This window comes from Hippocampus comes, unplaced genomic scaffold, assembly GCF_001891065.2.
Source record: "Hippocampus comes isolate QL1 unplaced genomic scaffold, H_comes_QL1_v1.1 scaffold144, whole genome shotgun sequence".
Taxonomy (NCBI): Eukaryota; Metazoa; Chordata; class Actinopteri; order Syngnathiformes; family Syngnathidae; genus Hippocampus; species Hippocampus comes.
The window spans coordinates 312,536-326,556 of record NW_017805782.1 but is presented as its reverse complement, the minus strand read 5'-3'; the positions used below and the strand labels follow the sequence as shown (position 1 = coordinate 326,556).

The 14,021-nt window shown below is 55.4% G+C and overlaps 3 protein-coding genes across 5 annotated transcripts in view; 1 reads left to right on the top strand and 2 right to left on the bottom strand.

The window, feature by feature from the left end:
• Positions 1-1,963, top strand: part of LOC109524866 (disheveled-associated activator of morphogenesis 1-like) — a 23,742-nt gene extending 21,779 nt beyond the window's left edge. The window contains 2 exon segments of the mRNA XM_019884989.1: positions 428-598; positions 953-1,963. Coding sequence (XP_019740548.1) covers positions 428-598; positions 953-1,168 — 387 coding nt within the window. The 3' untranslated portion in view covers positions 1,169-1,963.
• Positions 1,964-2,057: 94 nt separating this feature from the next.
• On the bottom strand, positions 2,058-4,944 carry l3hypdh (trans-L-3-hydroxyproline dehydratase). 3 transcript variants are annotated; one of them, XM_019884986.1, is made up of 6 exons: positions 4,839-4,944; positions 3,511-3,995; positions 2,953-3,122; positions 2,641-2,763; positions 2,426-2,563; positions 2,058-2,332 (listed from the first exon to the last, which is right to left on the bottom strand). In XM_019884986.1, the coding sequence occupies exons 2-6, from the start codon at positions 3,986-3,988 to the stop codon at positions 2,207-2,209; spliced, it is 1,035 nt and encodes a 344-aa protein (XP_019740545.1). In that variant the 5' UTR covers positions 3,989-3,995; positions 4,839-4,944; the 3' UTR covers positions 2,058-2,206. The 3 variants fall into 3 exon arrangements, with proteins under 3 accessions (XP_019740545.1, XP_019740547.1, XP_019740546.1); XM_019884988.1 differs by having other exon boundaries at positions 4,857-4,901; XM_019884987.1 differs by having other exon boundaries at positions 4,833-4,900.
• Positions 4,945-6,589: 1,645 nt separating this feature from the next.
• Positions 6,590-14,021, bottom strand: part of LOC109524868 (potassium voltage-gated channel subfamily H member 5-like) — an 8,789-nt gene continuing 1,357 nt past the window's right edge. Inside the window, 12 exon segments of the mRNA XM_019884990.1 lie at positions 6,590-7,307; positions 7,309-7,495; positions 8,424-8,620; positions 8,753-9,005; positions 9,077-9,276; positions 10,422-10,851; positions 10,932-11,015; positions 11,078-11,470; positions 11,733-11,848; positions 12,545-12,673; positions 12,780-12,886; positions 13,357-13,480. Of these exon segments, the coding sequence (XP_019740549.1) occupies positions 6,631-7,307; positions 7,309-7,495; positions 8,424-8,620; positions 8,753-9,005; positions 9,077-9,276; positions 10,422-10,851; positions 10,932-11,015; positions 11,078-11,470; positions 11,733-11,848; positions 12,545-12,673; positions 12,780-12,886; positions 13,357-13,480 (2,897 nt within the window). The 3' untranslated portion in view covers positions 6,590-6,630.

Below are 14,021 nucleotides of genomic sequence, written 5' to 3'. Positions count from 1 at the left end.
GGGGGGCGACGAAGAGCGGTCCAGCTCCAACCGGCGACACCCGAAAGGAGAGTTGAGGTGTTGACGCGGGTGTCGAGCCAGTCACATGGCAACCCATTAAGTCTCCGTGACTCATTTACGTCGGCCCGCGGCGAAAGGCTGGAGTCTTTTTTGCACGCGGATGAAAAAGAGCTTCCTCGCAGCTCAACCTCGTCCGTTAGCTTGGAAGTCTTTGACGCCGTGGTAGCTCAGGACCTTCTCCCATCTGGATGCGCTTCTTGTTAACCTGCTGTGAGAAAAAGAGCCAACAATCACGTCGCCCCCCCGTTTGGACTCGGTCTCCAAATGGTCTCCGGTCTGGGCTGTGGGGGGAATGCCGGCTTCAAACGAGTCTGTAAAATTGCCGTCCCGCTGCTGGGTACGCTAATGCTTGCCTTTCCTCCCGCAGTTTGTCAAAGCCGTGAGGCACTTTGGCGAGGATGCCGGCAAGATGCAGCCCGACGAGTTCTTCGGTATCTTCGACCAGTTCTTGCAGTCCTTCGGCGAGGCGCAGCAGGAGAACGAGAACATGCGGCGGCGAAAAGAGGAAGAGGAGCGCAGAGCTAAAATGGAAGCTCAGGTAATGGCCACGCGCTCTCAATTCGTGCTCGGGGAGGTCCGCGCTTTACGGCTGAGCTCCGTTCTTAGCCCGAGTCATTTTCCCGCTTGAGTCAAGCGCCACTCGTGTCTGGCCTTACGCAATACCGCAGGTTCTCGACGGCAACGCGCACCGGGTAGTTTTGATCTTCATTTTGAGTAGACCGGAAACATCTGCAGACGGCGTAGCGAGCCTTGCGGAACGCCGGGGGGGGGGGGATCATGATCTTTGTTTTGGCTCACTGAAGGGGAAGTAAAAAATGGTTGAAGACTGCCCTGAGCGTTTTCGCTTCCACGTTTTTTTTGTTTGTTTTTCTCCCGTCGGATCGCCGTGCAGCTCAAAGAGCAGCGAGAGAAGGAGCGCAAGGCGCGCAAAGCCAAGGCCAACGGCGAAGACGACGACGGCGGCGAGTTTGACGACCTGGTGTCGGCGCTGCGCTCGGGCGAGGTGTTTGACAAGGACCTGTCCAAGATGAAGCGCAACCGCAAGCGCATCAACAGCCACAACTCGGAGGGCGGGCGTGAACGACCCGTCACCAAGCTCAACTTCTAGGATCTTGTCCGCCACGCGCCGCTACCCATCCTTGCGGGGGGTTTTTTCATGAGGTCCCCCCACCACCGCTTCCTGGAGTGACTTGCTACGTTCCCACACTTGAACATTTCATGATCAATGGAAGACGCCGTTTGACAGGATCTGCTGAGTTTTTGTTTTTTTGTCTGCTTGCAAACAGGACGAACACTCCCCTCAAAGACGACAAAAGTGACTGATGGGGGAGACACTGGAGCTGGACTTTTTTTCCCCCATCAGAGCTTTAACTGCAAGCTGAAAAGGAGCTATTGCCCCCCCCCCCCCAATTCTTGCTTTCAAATAGTTTGACGCGTTTGCAGCATTTCTCAGGGATGAGAATGACAAATGAGAAAATAGTCGGATGGGTAAGCTGGGTGCGAATGGTGAAACGTACTTGTGGGCGGTTGGGCGTCGTCCTAACTCGGACACTGATGTGCTTGTCAAATGGATAAAAGGCACGTGTAACCGCTGTAAATGAGCACAAACGACAAAATGGGATCGCTGAATTGAGCGCCACCGAATGCGAACGTCGGCGGCAGGAAATTTCTCAACAGCTTTGCGCTTCTCTTGAGAGAGGTCATTTGGGTGCAAAGTCCCAAATCCGCCGATCAACAGAATATTCTCATCCTGGATTTCTTTGAACGCTGGAGAAGATCACATCGCCGTTTGTTAAGAGCTGGCCTAAACTGTTCGGGATTTTTAGGTCAAGTCGGTACTTTTCCAGGCCTGGGCCAAAAATGGCCAAGCGATTTCAAGTGTGGCCACTTGTGTATTCAAGTTAAAAAAAAAAAAGAAAAACAAACACGTGCACATATGAAGCTGTAGTTATCGTGCTAAAACGCCATTAAAAACAAACCAGCCAACCACGTTTAAGATTTGCCTTTTTATTTCCTCAAATATGCAGTGGAAAGCGTTGACGTTTCTTTCAAATGGTGAAATGTCGGATGATGCAAACGTGAACCGTGTCAAATTCGGATTCAAAGTTGACTTGAAGAAAAAAAAGCGGCAAGCGAGAGGAGAGGCTCACTTGAGCACAAAGCCGTCTTTCAGCCGGTCCTCCGTCTCCTGCACGAAACAAGACGCTCCCGTGTAAAAAGCCGCGCCGGCCACTTCGACCACCACCGCCTTGAAGTCGCCGCACGTGGTCTCCTGCACAGGTAAAAAAAAGAAAAAGCTATGGCTCGATTTTATCTTTGCTTCTTTGACCCGCCTGATGCTTTGAGGGTTCGGCGGCCGGCTTACCTCGACGGCTTTGCCGGTGAACTGCGATCCCGTGGCCCCGCTCCGGAACGTCCTGGACTGCTTCAACTGGATCTGACCTCTGCGGTACTGGAGGGCCACTCGCGCCGTCACGCCGGATCCCGTCGGGCTGCGGTCCACCTTCAACCCGTCAAAAGTAAGCGTCATTGCGGTGCCGCGCGATGCCGCCGCGCCTTTGATACCAATGAGTGGGTGACCTGCGCTTCTGCGAACACGCAGACGTTGGCGGTGGCGTCCGAGGAGAACTCCTCTTTGCCGTCGGTGAGGATGGTGCCGTACAGGAAGGCCAGGTCGTCGCTCAGCGGGTGGCGCAGCTTCACCTGGGACCGAGAGCCGGGCACGTTTGACGCCACCGCGGGGTACGTTTCTTTTGACGCTTGCTCGGTCGGGTTTGACGCCTCGTTCTACAAGTCAATCGCTTTTCTTGCCGGTGGATCGCGAATCCAAATTGTACAAGAGCGATCAAGGCTAATTGGCACGGCGCCACCCCGGCCGGCCTGACCCGGTACCTGCAATTTGACGGCTTTGGTGACGGCCGTGGCGGCGTCCACCAGATCTCTGGTCCGGGACTCGCTCACGTCCAGACCGAAGCGCCGCGCGTCCACGATGGCGTAAAAAGCTCCGCCGTAGCTGATGTCCACCGTCACGTTGCCGAAGCCTTCCACTGCCACCGTCACATCTGCCACAAGCGCATTCAACGCATTTTTCCTTCCGCTTCATGAAGTTCAGTGTAAAGGTGACATCCAAAACGAGGGGGAGAATCCTCATTGTTCTTAGTGATTTAAGGGGGGGAAAAAAAATCATTTTCCCAACCCAGCATTGCCAGAATCTCACATTTTGCCACATTCATTTTTCCCCAATATTGCTCAACTAAAATGTCTTTGCGTGAAATGTATTCCTTGTAAATCATCAGAGCGAGGAGGAAACTAAAAACATTCACTTGTCCTGCATGACTTATGCTGATCAATAATCGGTTAATCTCAGTAAACACACAAAGTTGGCCCCGCCCCGCTGCGCCACAGCTAGCACAGGTGTCTTCCCACGAAGGAGGAAGTGACATCACGCACCCGTGGCGAAGACAAACGCCGGCACGCTGAGGAACCTCACCGCGCCCGTTTTCCCGTCCGCGTACTCCACAAAGGCCCTGACCAGCCCGCACGGGCAGTGGATGTTGACGGGCGTCTCGGGCGAGCGCGGCTCCTTCACCAGGCCGTAGTCGACGGCGAAGCGTCCCAGGGCGATCACGGCGTGCCCGCACATGGTGCTGTAGCCCTCGTTGTGCATGAAGAGGACGCCCAAGTGGGCGTCGGGCAGCTCGCTGGCCACCACCAAGGCGCCGTACATGTCGTAGTGGCCCCGCGGCTCCAGCATCAGCGCCCGCCGCAGGTGGTCCAGGTGCTGGCGGGCGTAACGCCGCTTGGACAGCAACGTGTGGCCTTTGACCTCCGGGTAGCCGCTCACGATGATGCGGAGAGGCTCTCCGCCCGTGTGCATGTCCACCACCGACAGCTTGGCGCCCCCGTGTGGCGGGAGCCGCATGTCCATCGCTGCCCTGAGGAGCAAAGTTGCCATTTAGCGATTTTTATTGGCCGAGTTTTGCTCTGTGCAGTCAGGTCAGGTCGGGGCCCTCCTGAGTGAGACCCTCCTATATGTGTGCGTTGCCTTTCAGGGGCGCGCTTGCGTTGCCTCCTGAGTCATGTCAGGACCTGGATTCGGTGTCGCCTGCTCATCGTCTGTGTGTGGGCGTGTGGCCGTGAGTGGTGGCGCGCGGCAGCACCTGGTGAGTGGTCTTGCTTTCTATTTCTCGGAATTTGTTTGACCCAATTCGCTAAACCTTTTAAAGTGCACCAGGCACTAGAGCTGAACAAGTCAACAAATTGACATCAGCGTCATCGTGGAGGGACAACAAAATGGTTATTCTCGGTCAGACGCTTTTTTTGTCGATCTCAAGCAGTGTCGAATCCGAAACCTGCTTCTAAATAACTGACTCTCCCTCTCTCTGTACATACTCTCCACTCTTGTAGCCTGTGGTTCAAATAAACGAGGTCAGTCGTAAATCAAGGTACCATTGCACACTTCTAAAGTACTGGTACTCATCAAGGGTATCGACATTGTTGTTTTTAGGGAGTTCGGCAACATGACTTGAACCAATCCAATTTTATTTGAGTCAAACGTAGCGAGACTGTATTTTCCTTCGCTCAGATGACAAACGAGCCCAGTTCGCCTCCATCCAATGATTCGCTTGTGCGCCAAATGAAGGACTTGATTTCAGCGATCCTCGTTTGCTCGTTTCTTCGGTCATTTCACATCTGAGTAACGCGTTCGATTACAATACTCGAACCACAATCAAGTTTTGAGCAACGATTCAAGGATAACGTCAAATATTTACGTTCACCTATTCGACTTGGCTTACGGCTCGAGTGGCACTTTTTCTTCTTCGTTGGTTTCCGTCGCTTTGACTGTTGGCAAGTCAATTGGGAGGCGCTTTGCTGCGCCCTAGCGGCTTTCGGGATGTATGACATGAGAGTTCATCTAAAACGTAAGCGAATATTTCTCACTCGATCACTTTTAGAATTTAATGAAATACGTTGTTAAACGTCTGTGAACGACAACAACAAATTCAAGTATGAAATATAACGCCACAGTAAACTGATTTTTTTAAAATCTATGATAGTGTCCGTGCATATGCACGTGCCGGGGCCCAGGATGTGAGATGGGAATGAAATAAATATACAAGTTTACTGTCGGAAGAAAAAAAAACGGCGATGCTAAACAAAGAGTGAAATAGTGGGGGACCAAATGATCAACAACAATTATGCTTTATTTTATTCCCCCCCCCAAAGAAAATGACGTCACCATACCCTTATTATTGACATAAAGAGGAAAAAAATCCTATGTTCTAGACTTAACTCAAATGTCAATATTTTTAGCGAGTTGAATGATGGAATAGAACAGCAGATGGTGGGCGGGCATCATTGTTTTGTTCCCCCCCCCCCCCCCCCCCCCCCCCCACACACACACACACCCACGTTCTTCACATCAGTGGAGAAAGTTTCCCTGTGTACATGCAAAGGCCTTTTCCCAACCTATAGTATGTACAACAATGTTAGTGGAGAGATCACATGCTTCCTAGGATTGACCGTGACACAAAAGTGGTGGTGTGATTCCCCCAGGTGGTCGAATCGCGCTCGGGGTTGCATATCGTTTCGGTGTGTAGGTCATCCTCCATTCTCGCACGAGACAAAACATATCCACAATTCAAAACTACCTGAGCATGACAGTGCATTGATTTATCACTGCATTTAACCACGTGTAGGAACGATAAATCAAATGGCATTCACTTGATTGCGGCTTTGCATGCGTATGGCAACTCGTTCTGAGAGGTACGGAAGGGAAAGACCCCCCCCTTGCCGTATTTGCGCCATTAGCATCGTCTCGGGCCAAGGTCAGTTCACCAAAGCGTATGAAATAACCAAAATAAGGGACGAAACAACCATTTTCGTTCGCCGCGGTAAAACCAGACGCCGCGTTGTCTATTCGCAAAAGTATTTTCGGTGTTTTGTCCGTGCTCTTCAACGTTGATCTTATGCCATAATCGAGTCTGCTTTTAAAATGATATCATGAGTTTTGATGACACAATACAGCATCTCGCTCTTGAGACATGCCAGTATGACAAGAACGTGACTGCAACTAATCTTAAAACAAACAAAAAAAAAAAAAAAACATACAAAGCGAAGATAATTCGACAGAGAGTCCTTACGAAGTATGAAGTGACAAAGCCTTACCTTGGCCTGAACACGTGGTCATTTCTTGACAGGTTTAACCAGCAGAGCATCACTGAAGCTTTTGGTCCAGCGTAAGGCACCGATTGAGTTTCCGTTTCTTTTCGTGTCCCGAACGCGTTTCGCGAATCGGCCTCGAAGCGGGAGGGGAGCGCTTGACCTCGGCAGCTCGACACGACGTCCCCGTCGGCCTGAGTTGCCAGCACGTGTCAACGGAAGCCCTCGCGAGCTCATTGCACCCTGGGCTATGCTTGTTAACGTTACTTCGCCCCCCCACCGCAAAATCCGTCATAGCGCAGCTTTGTCTCGGATAGCAGATCTTATTTTCACGCAGCTAATGCTTCCGACGCGGTCCTTCTGTATGTTTGTACCCCAGTCGCGGGCTAAAGTTTGCACGGGGTCCGCTCAAAAGGGCCCGTCGTCGTCTTTTGCGGCCGGAAGCGAGGCGACGGCGGAGTCTCGGCTTTTGGACGCGGGCGGCAGCGACAGTCGTCGTCGGACAGAGAGCAGCCGGAGCACCTCGCCCACCCGAGCCTCCAGCGCGGCGAGCCGGCCGCCCAGCGCCCGGATGTCGGCCTTCAGCTCGGCCTTGGCCTCGTACAGCGCGGCCTGCGGGAGGTCCCGCTCGGAGCCGGCGGGCCCGAACGGGTTCCGCTCCAAGGGGCTGCGCTCCAAGGGGCTCCTGGAGTCTCCGACTCGGTCGATGCGCAGGTCGCTCTTGGTGATGCCGCTGTCGCACGAGTCTGTTTTGTGAAGGGCGCCGGCTGCCCCCGCGTCGGCGCCGGCCCCCGTGCTCCCCGCCCGGGCCTGGTTCTTGGTGGCCGCTATTTGCTCCGACGAGCGAGATCCTTGGGTCCGGCCTTCCGCCTTCTCCGTCGGCTTCTCGTCCTCCCCCGGTGGAGGAGGAGGAGGCGCAGCCGATTTGGCGTTTTTCAACTTTGCCCACCCTCCGGCGCCCGCTCGGCGGGCGGCGGGGCCCCCGGCGCCCTCTCTGTCGACCCCCTGGCTCGGCGGCTTCTCGCCACAAGGCCCCCGTTGAGACCGCGCGGCATCCTCGGGGCGGTTCTGCTCCGACTTGTCTCGGCGGCCCCTCCTGCACGCAGTTGCGCTCCGGGTACGGGAACGATTCCCCCGCCGTCTGGCCGTCTCTCTGCTGCCGGAACCGCTGGAAGAGCTTCCTGACCGGGTGGTCGTCGGGAATGGAGAGCGCCACCTCGGTCCTCTGGCGCTCCTGCTCCCGCTTCACGTCGGCGATCTTTCGAAAGATGACCTGCAAAAAAGGGGAAGAAAGGCGTTCGAACCATTGAGGTGGCCGTCGTGGTCAAAAAAAAAAAAATCCCGCAGTATATCGCAGTCGGAGGTGTCCAATCCAGGTCCCGAATGCAAAAAAGCCCGCCACGGTGCGGCTTTAGCCACTGGGGCCTTCTCCTCATCCTCCCCGGGAGCCAAACGAAAGCTCGGTCGCTTCATTCAACAAAAAAGGAAACGCAAAACACTCAACATAAGCACATCGTTTTGAGCCGACCACCTCAATTGACATCAGAGTGGCATACGTTCGGCCCGCTTAACAGCCAGCAAATTGGACACGATGGTTTTCCATCCGAGGTCTCTAAGACGACTGCGTCAAGCATATTTCTGTGCATGAATGTCCAAAACGGCTCCTCATCAAATGGATCTCGACGTGATGCTTAAAAGCCAGCCAGCCCCCTCGCGGCAGAGTTAAAAAAAGAAAAAAATAGAACTGCCAAGCGGCAGTTTGAAAGGACTGAATCAGCAGGCGTTTGCTCCCGCCACTTGGTGCATGCGGGTTGACGAATGCCTTTTTCAACCAGCGCAGCATTCCTGAGCGTGAATGTCGCATGTTGCTGCCGCTGTTGTTGTTGTTAAAAAGCATTCAAGCTAAGCATGTGGTTGAAATATTCAAAAGCTGAAAGCCGCGGTTCCCTGGGGGGGAGGCCCTTAATGGAGCTGTGATGCAATCGTGGAGGCAACGCTTGTCTGAAGGCCGAATTAAAACATTTCCATTTTTTGGAGGGGGGGGGGTCGAGCAAATCGAGCTTCATGAATAAACGGTGGCAAGGTTTGCGTCGTACTTCTTGAAATCATGTTGAAATCTAAATTCCACATGGAAAAATCCCCTTTGAACTCATTATTTCCCCCCCCCTTTTTGAAACCCCCCCGACATGTGTGTTGGTTACCCGTTTTCGCAGGTTGCAGGTGAGGATGAGGTTGCGCGAGAAGGAGTGGGCAAAGGCCGTGTAGAAGTCCAGCACCCGCATCAGCGCCTCTCGCCGGATCACGTGCAGGTCGCAGTAAGTCAGCGCACGCACGTTGGCGCACGCTCTCGCCATGGTGCTCTCTTTCCAGAAGACATCGCCGAACACGTCTCCTTTACCTGCGCCCGCAATCATTATTCGGGGGGCGGTGTTTTCCGATGGTAGTTTGGGCTGCATTCAAAACTGCGAACGGCGCGGCATTTCTGACCGTCGCCATCTTTGCGCGGAGGGGTCTCCGCCCGGTTTCTTACCCAGGATGGCGATGACCTCGTCATCCTGGATGACTTCGAGGGAGCCGGAGACGACGAAGCAGAGCGTGTCCACGCTCTCGCCGATGTGGAAGATGAGGTCGCCGGGCGCGCAGTGCGTGGTCTGGAACTCCACGGCCAGCGAGCGCAGGCAGCCGTCGCTCGCCAGGCGAAAGGCCGGGTGGTCGTTGAACACCTGACGGTTGAGGTGCACGCAGATGTCTGCTCGCATGTCTTTGGGGCAGATCGACAACACCTGGGGGGGGGGGGGCGGCGGCAAATGGCGAGCGTGAGAGCAATGCAATACTGAGAGCAATGAGCGGTTACCTTATCTGTGTCGATGCCCTTTGACATTGCCCAGGTGGAGACGATGAAGTCCATGACGCGCTCGCTGAGGCCTTTGGGGACCTGGTAGAGCTTGAGGAAGTCCCGCACGTTGTTCAGCATCTCGTGGTAGCGGTTGGTGTTGGTGTACATCTGCTGGAAGATGGTGGTCACGTTTCCGAAGATGGTGGCGTACAGCAGCGCTGAAAGGTAACGCGCGCGCGTCACACGCTATCTTTCAAACAAAAAAAACATTCAAGCGCAAATAAAACAATGATTGCACCGTATATGCCCATGGATATATTTTTTCCATGTCGAAATTTAGCAGGGACTTACTTTATTGCAATTACTTGGCCCATTTCGACTTAGCTAGCTAGTTATGCTAACACCCTGAAAACGCAACTTCCCTGGATGTCACGATGAAAAATTCCCCAAAGTTCTGTACGGTCTGTTGTTCAAGCTGCTAGAATGTGTTTTGTCCTTCTCTCCGCCCCGGCGCTGACGAAGATGACGTGAAAGTTGGCGCAAACCAGCGCGGCACATTATCCTTCGTAAAGCGCGGCGGCCGCGTGAGCGGTCCTGGCCGCCCGCCTGCGGTGACCTCAAAGAGTCAGTCGGCATCTCCGACGGGGCGCGCGGAGCCGGTCGAGGGGAAAGAGGTTCCGAGGCATCCAAGCGCGAGGCGGCCGCTCGCTCGTCGAGGCCTCGGGGCGCCGCGCTCCCCCCCGCGGCCGACTGGCCGCGCACGATGGCCCCGTATCCATAGCGGGACATTTATCGGCGGTAATTGCAGCCCCGCGCTCGCGCGCAGCACGCGGGGAGTTTTCGTGATTGTGCAACGGCGGTTTCGGGACTGGAGTGGAGGGGGGGGGCGCCCAGCCCCCAGCGCCTCTGTCACTTTGCGTGGCCCTCACTGTTGTTCTTCGTGCCCGACTTGACAGGATGCCGCGCGGGAGGCGGGCCAAGGTTGGTTGCAAAGACGTCGGCTGAACGGCGAGATGAGCTCAAGTCGTACCGTCGACGGTGCCGCCGTTGTGGGGGGATGCAATTTTCAGGCGAGCCTCAGCCCGAGGCCTCAAACATTCGCCGTGCCTGTCGATAGTGATCCAAAATAATGACTGACAATATCATTCGGACTTGAAACGGGGGGGGGGGGGCGGGGGCGGGGCCCGGCCCGTCGAGGCCGGCTATTGACCGGCAAGGCGGCTTTTGCCCGCGCGGTATTTGCCAGCGTCCAAACGCGCCCGCTCGCACGTTTTGTTTTTCAGGAGAGATGACGACGCGTTCCATTTGTCGACGGTCGCCCGCGGCTGAAGCGAAGGGACGGCAAGAAGAGCCGCGCACTCACATCCCACCATCATCATGGCCACGGAGAAGACCTTCTCGCCGTCGGTGGTGGGCGCGATGTTGCCGAAGCCGATGGTGGTGAGGCTGGTCATGGTGAAGTAGAGCGAGGAAATGTAGAGCGTGTCCTTGTTGGGGCCGCCCTCCCAGCGGCCCGTGCCGCTGGCGTTGTAGCGGTACGGCGTCCCGATGCTCAGCGCCAGCTGGTAGAGCCAGCTGTCCGTCTTGATGCTGTTGGTGCGCTCGTCGATGACCTCGTAGTCGCCGATGCTGTACCAGATGCAGGCCAGCCAGTGGGCCACCAGCCCGAAGACGCACACCAGCAAGACCAGCACGGCCGCGCCGTACTCCAGGTAGTGGTCCAGCTTGCGCGCCACTCGCCCCAAACGCAGGAGGCGGATCACCTTCAGCGAGCTGAACAGGCTGCTCAGGCCCTGCAAGGAAGGAAGGAAAGAACGGTGGACGCGGGATTGACCCAAGTGCCCCGCCAAAGAAAGAGCAAAAAGTCCCTTACGGGCAGCACCGAGTCCTCCGCCCTGGTGCCGTTCCGGTGGAAGCCGGCCGGGGCGCTCGCCGGGGACGAGGGCGCGACAAAGTCCTCCCGAGGGGAAAAAGACAGCGGTGAGCACGCGGCGGCGACTCGACGCGGCGGCCACTCACCTCTTCGAAATGCTCAAAGGCGTTGATGATGTCGTAGGGCAGGCAGGAGAGCAGGTCGATGACGAACCAGGTCTTGACGTAGTTCATGCGGATGAGCCTGGCGTCGGAGACCACCTCGCCGGCGGGGCCCACGAAGGTGGTGTGGAAGTTGAGCACGATGTCCACCAGGAAGATGACGTCCACCACGCTGTCCAGCACCAGCCACGCCAGGTTGTTCTGCCTGGTGCGGAAGGACACGTTGTAGGGCACCATGATGGCCGTGTAGAAGGTCAGGATGAGGATGACCCAGTCCCACGTGGTCTTGAAGGTGCAGTAGTGCAGGATGATGTGCGGCGGCGTCTTGGGGGCTTCCTGCTTGTACTGGGGGAGGATGTCCGAGCCCAGCTGGAGGGCCTGATGTTGGCGGGAACACACGCACACACACACACACACACACACACAAAAAGTCCCCGCCGTCACTCGGGACGGCGAGCCGACAGGAAAACGCCCGGCCGGCCTTGGCACGCTCGTTCGTGGCTACTTTGGCTCCTTTGACATTTTGTCTCCCGATGGCCGAGCAGGCACTCGGGTGCGCCATGTAAACCCTCTGCCCTTTGCCCTTTGCCCTTTGCAACCTGTCCTCAGGTGCCTTTGACGCTGACGTTGAGTTGCCCACCTCTGCCAACCGGGACGGCTTGTGGCTGACCTCCGTCTTGCTCAGCGGCGCCATCTGCTGGACCAGGTTGCGATTGTTGGTAAGCGCCCGCGTCAGTCTGGCGAACTTTGTCCATCCTGAAGTCAAAACAAAAAAAAATATGCGAGTTAACTTTTCCAGATGAAGTTTTCAATGAAGCATACAATAACAATCATAGGACACGTCATATTTATCCATTTAGGTTTTTTTCCTGAAACGTCATCGCTATGAATCTGCATTGCATTAAAAAAAAGCTGATGTGCTCCAAAAAAAAAAAAGGTGAAGACATTTCGGACATCGGTGTCAAAATTTAATCATCGCATCAATAACATGTTAACTCGTGACATTTTGGAACATTGGCGTATTTCCTCTGAGATCATTCATTTCTCAAACGAAATTGGAAAAGAATCCATTTCTGAATGGAAAAAAAAAAATCTTGCAAAGGTGACGTGGGAATACTTCCAACGCGCGCCAGTGTCCTCGTGCGCTCCGACTGTTGTTTCCGCTTCATGTATGTCATGGGGGGGGGGGGTCTTGGCTGCACGCGAAAAGGCCCCGAGGGCATCATGGCATCTCTGAGCCGCGCTTTGCGTTCTCCCCGGGGGGGGCCTTCCGGCTTCCTTTGCCACTCAGGTCATTTGAGCGCTTCATCGAAGTTTTGGTTCGGAATCGAACGCAGGCGGCGTCGAATCTTGCGAGTGAGGGAGGACAAAAGGTGGAGGACGTGCAGGGAGCGTGCGAGCGAGGCCCGTTCGAGGGCCTTTCTACCCGCCGAGACAAAACGGGCGTCCCACCTCGCGCGCCTTCGTCCTCGATGGGCTGCTTGAAGAGCGTGATGTCCCGGAAGGTGCACAGGAAAAGCACCACCTTGTCGTTCTCGTTGCGGATGGGCGCCACCTGCATGTACAGCCAGATGGGCGTTCCTTCCGGCACACACACGCAAACACACACACACACACACAATGAGGAGCGTGCGTCTTCTGTGTGTGTCATTATTGAAGGGGGATGGGGGGGGGCGGCGAGGCTTACTGTTTTTGGTGTAGAGCAGCACCTCGTAGAAGTTGGGCTCGTAGCTGTCAAAGGTGAGTCGGATGTTGTCAATGGTCGTCTCGTCCGTCAAGTCGCCGTACATGAAGCTGGAGAGAGGAACGGACGCGTTCGTTTCTTGCCGTGACCTGCGGCGCCTTTCGCTCGGATGCACCCCCCCGCCCCTCTTTCCATCATCCGGCCCTCCTTCCTTTCCTCATGCACACATCCATCAACCCTCCACCAACCGCCGCTCATCTCATCATGACTCATGTCCTCATGTCCTCGTCTTCCTTGATCCATTCTCCTTTGCATCCGTTCAGGCATACCTCCAGCCCCCCCCCCCCCCACACCCAATCCATCGACCTATCAGTCCACCCGTGCATCTATCCATCCAGCTTTTTTCCTTCCTCCCTTGCATGCATGCATCCCTCCCTCCGTCCGTCCAAAGCAAGCAAGCGCCCCCCCCCCACCCCAAGGCGGTCAGAGCGCGGCGCCCCGGACCGGACTTGCATTCTTTGCTGCAGAAGCGCGCAAACTGTGGGAAGGATGGTGAGAAGCGCGGGCGGGCGAGGCCTACTTGCACGTGCTGCTCCTGTGCATGACCTCGGCTCTGTGGTAGCCGGACAGCTTGCAGAATCCATCGTTGCTGTACACCACCGGCCACTCCACGATCTGCGCGTTGCCCAACAGGAAGCTGCTTTCTGTGTGTGCGCGCACACACGCACACACACACACACACACACACACACACACACACAAAGCAAAGGACTCCCAAATTCAGGACACCGTAGACCCGTCTCCAATCGGGTGGAATTATTGCAATAGTCAGCATATATCATTGAAACAAACTGCAGGGGGCGAGCATAAAAAGGCATTAAAATTTCAAGCAGCGGTAATAGTTGTTGATCGAATGTTTCTGCTCCAGCCTCGGCCTTGATGAAAAATGCATGACGAGCTGCAAAAGTTCTCAAGCAAGGAAAGCTGCAGGAGTGCGGTCCTCCTAATGACTTTTGACGTTTCGGGGCTGGTTGGGGGCGCGGGGGGAGAAAGAAACACTTTGGGCTGGCGTGCGTTTGCTTGAACTGCGAGCGGGAAGTCGACGCGGATTCAACAAAGTTGTGTTCCGAAGAAAAGCTCACCTTTTGACAACCAAAAATGCAGTTGCGGGATCTGGGCACGTTTACTTTGGCCTTCCCTCGCGCTTGCGCTTTGAGGGCCCTACGGTGGCAAGGATGGGGGGGG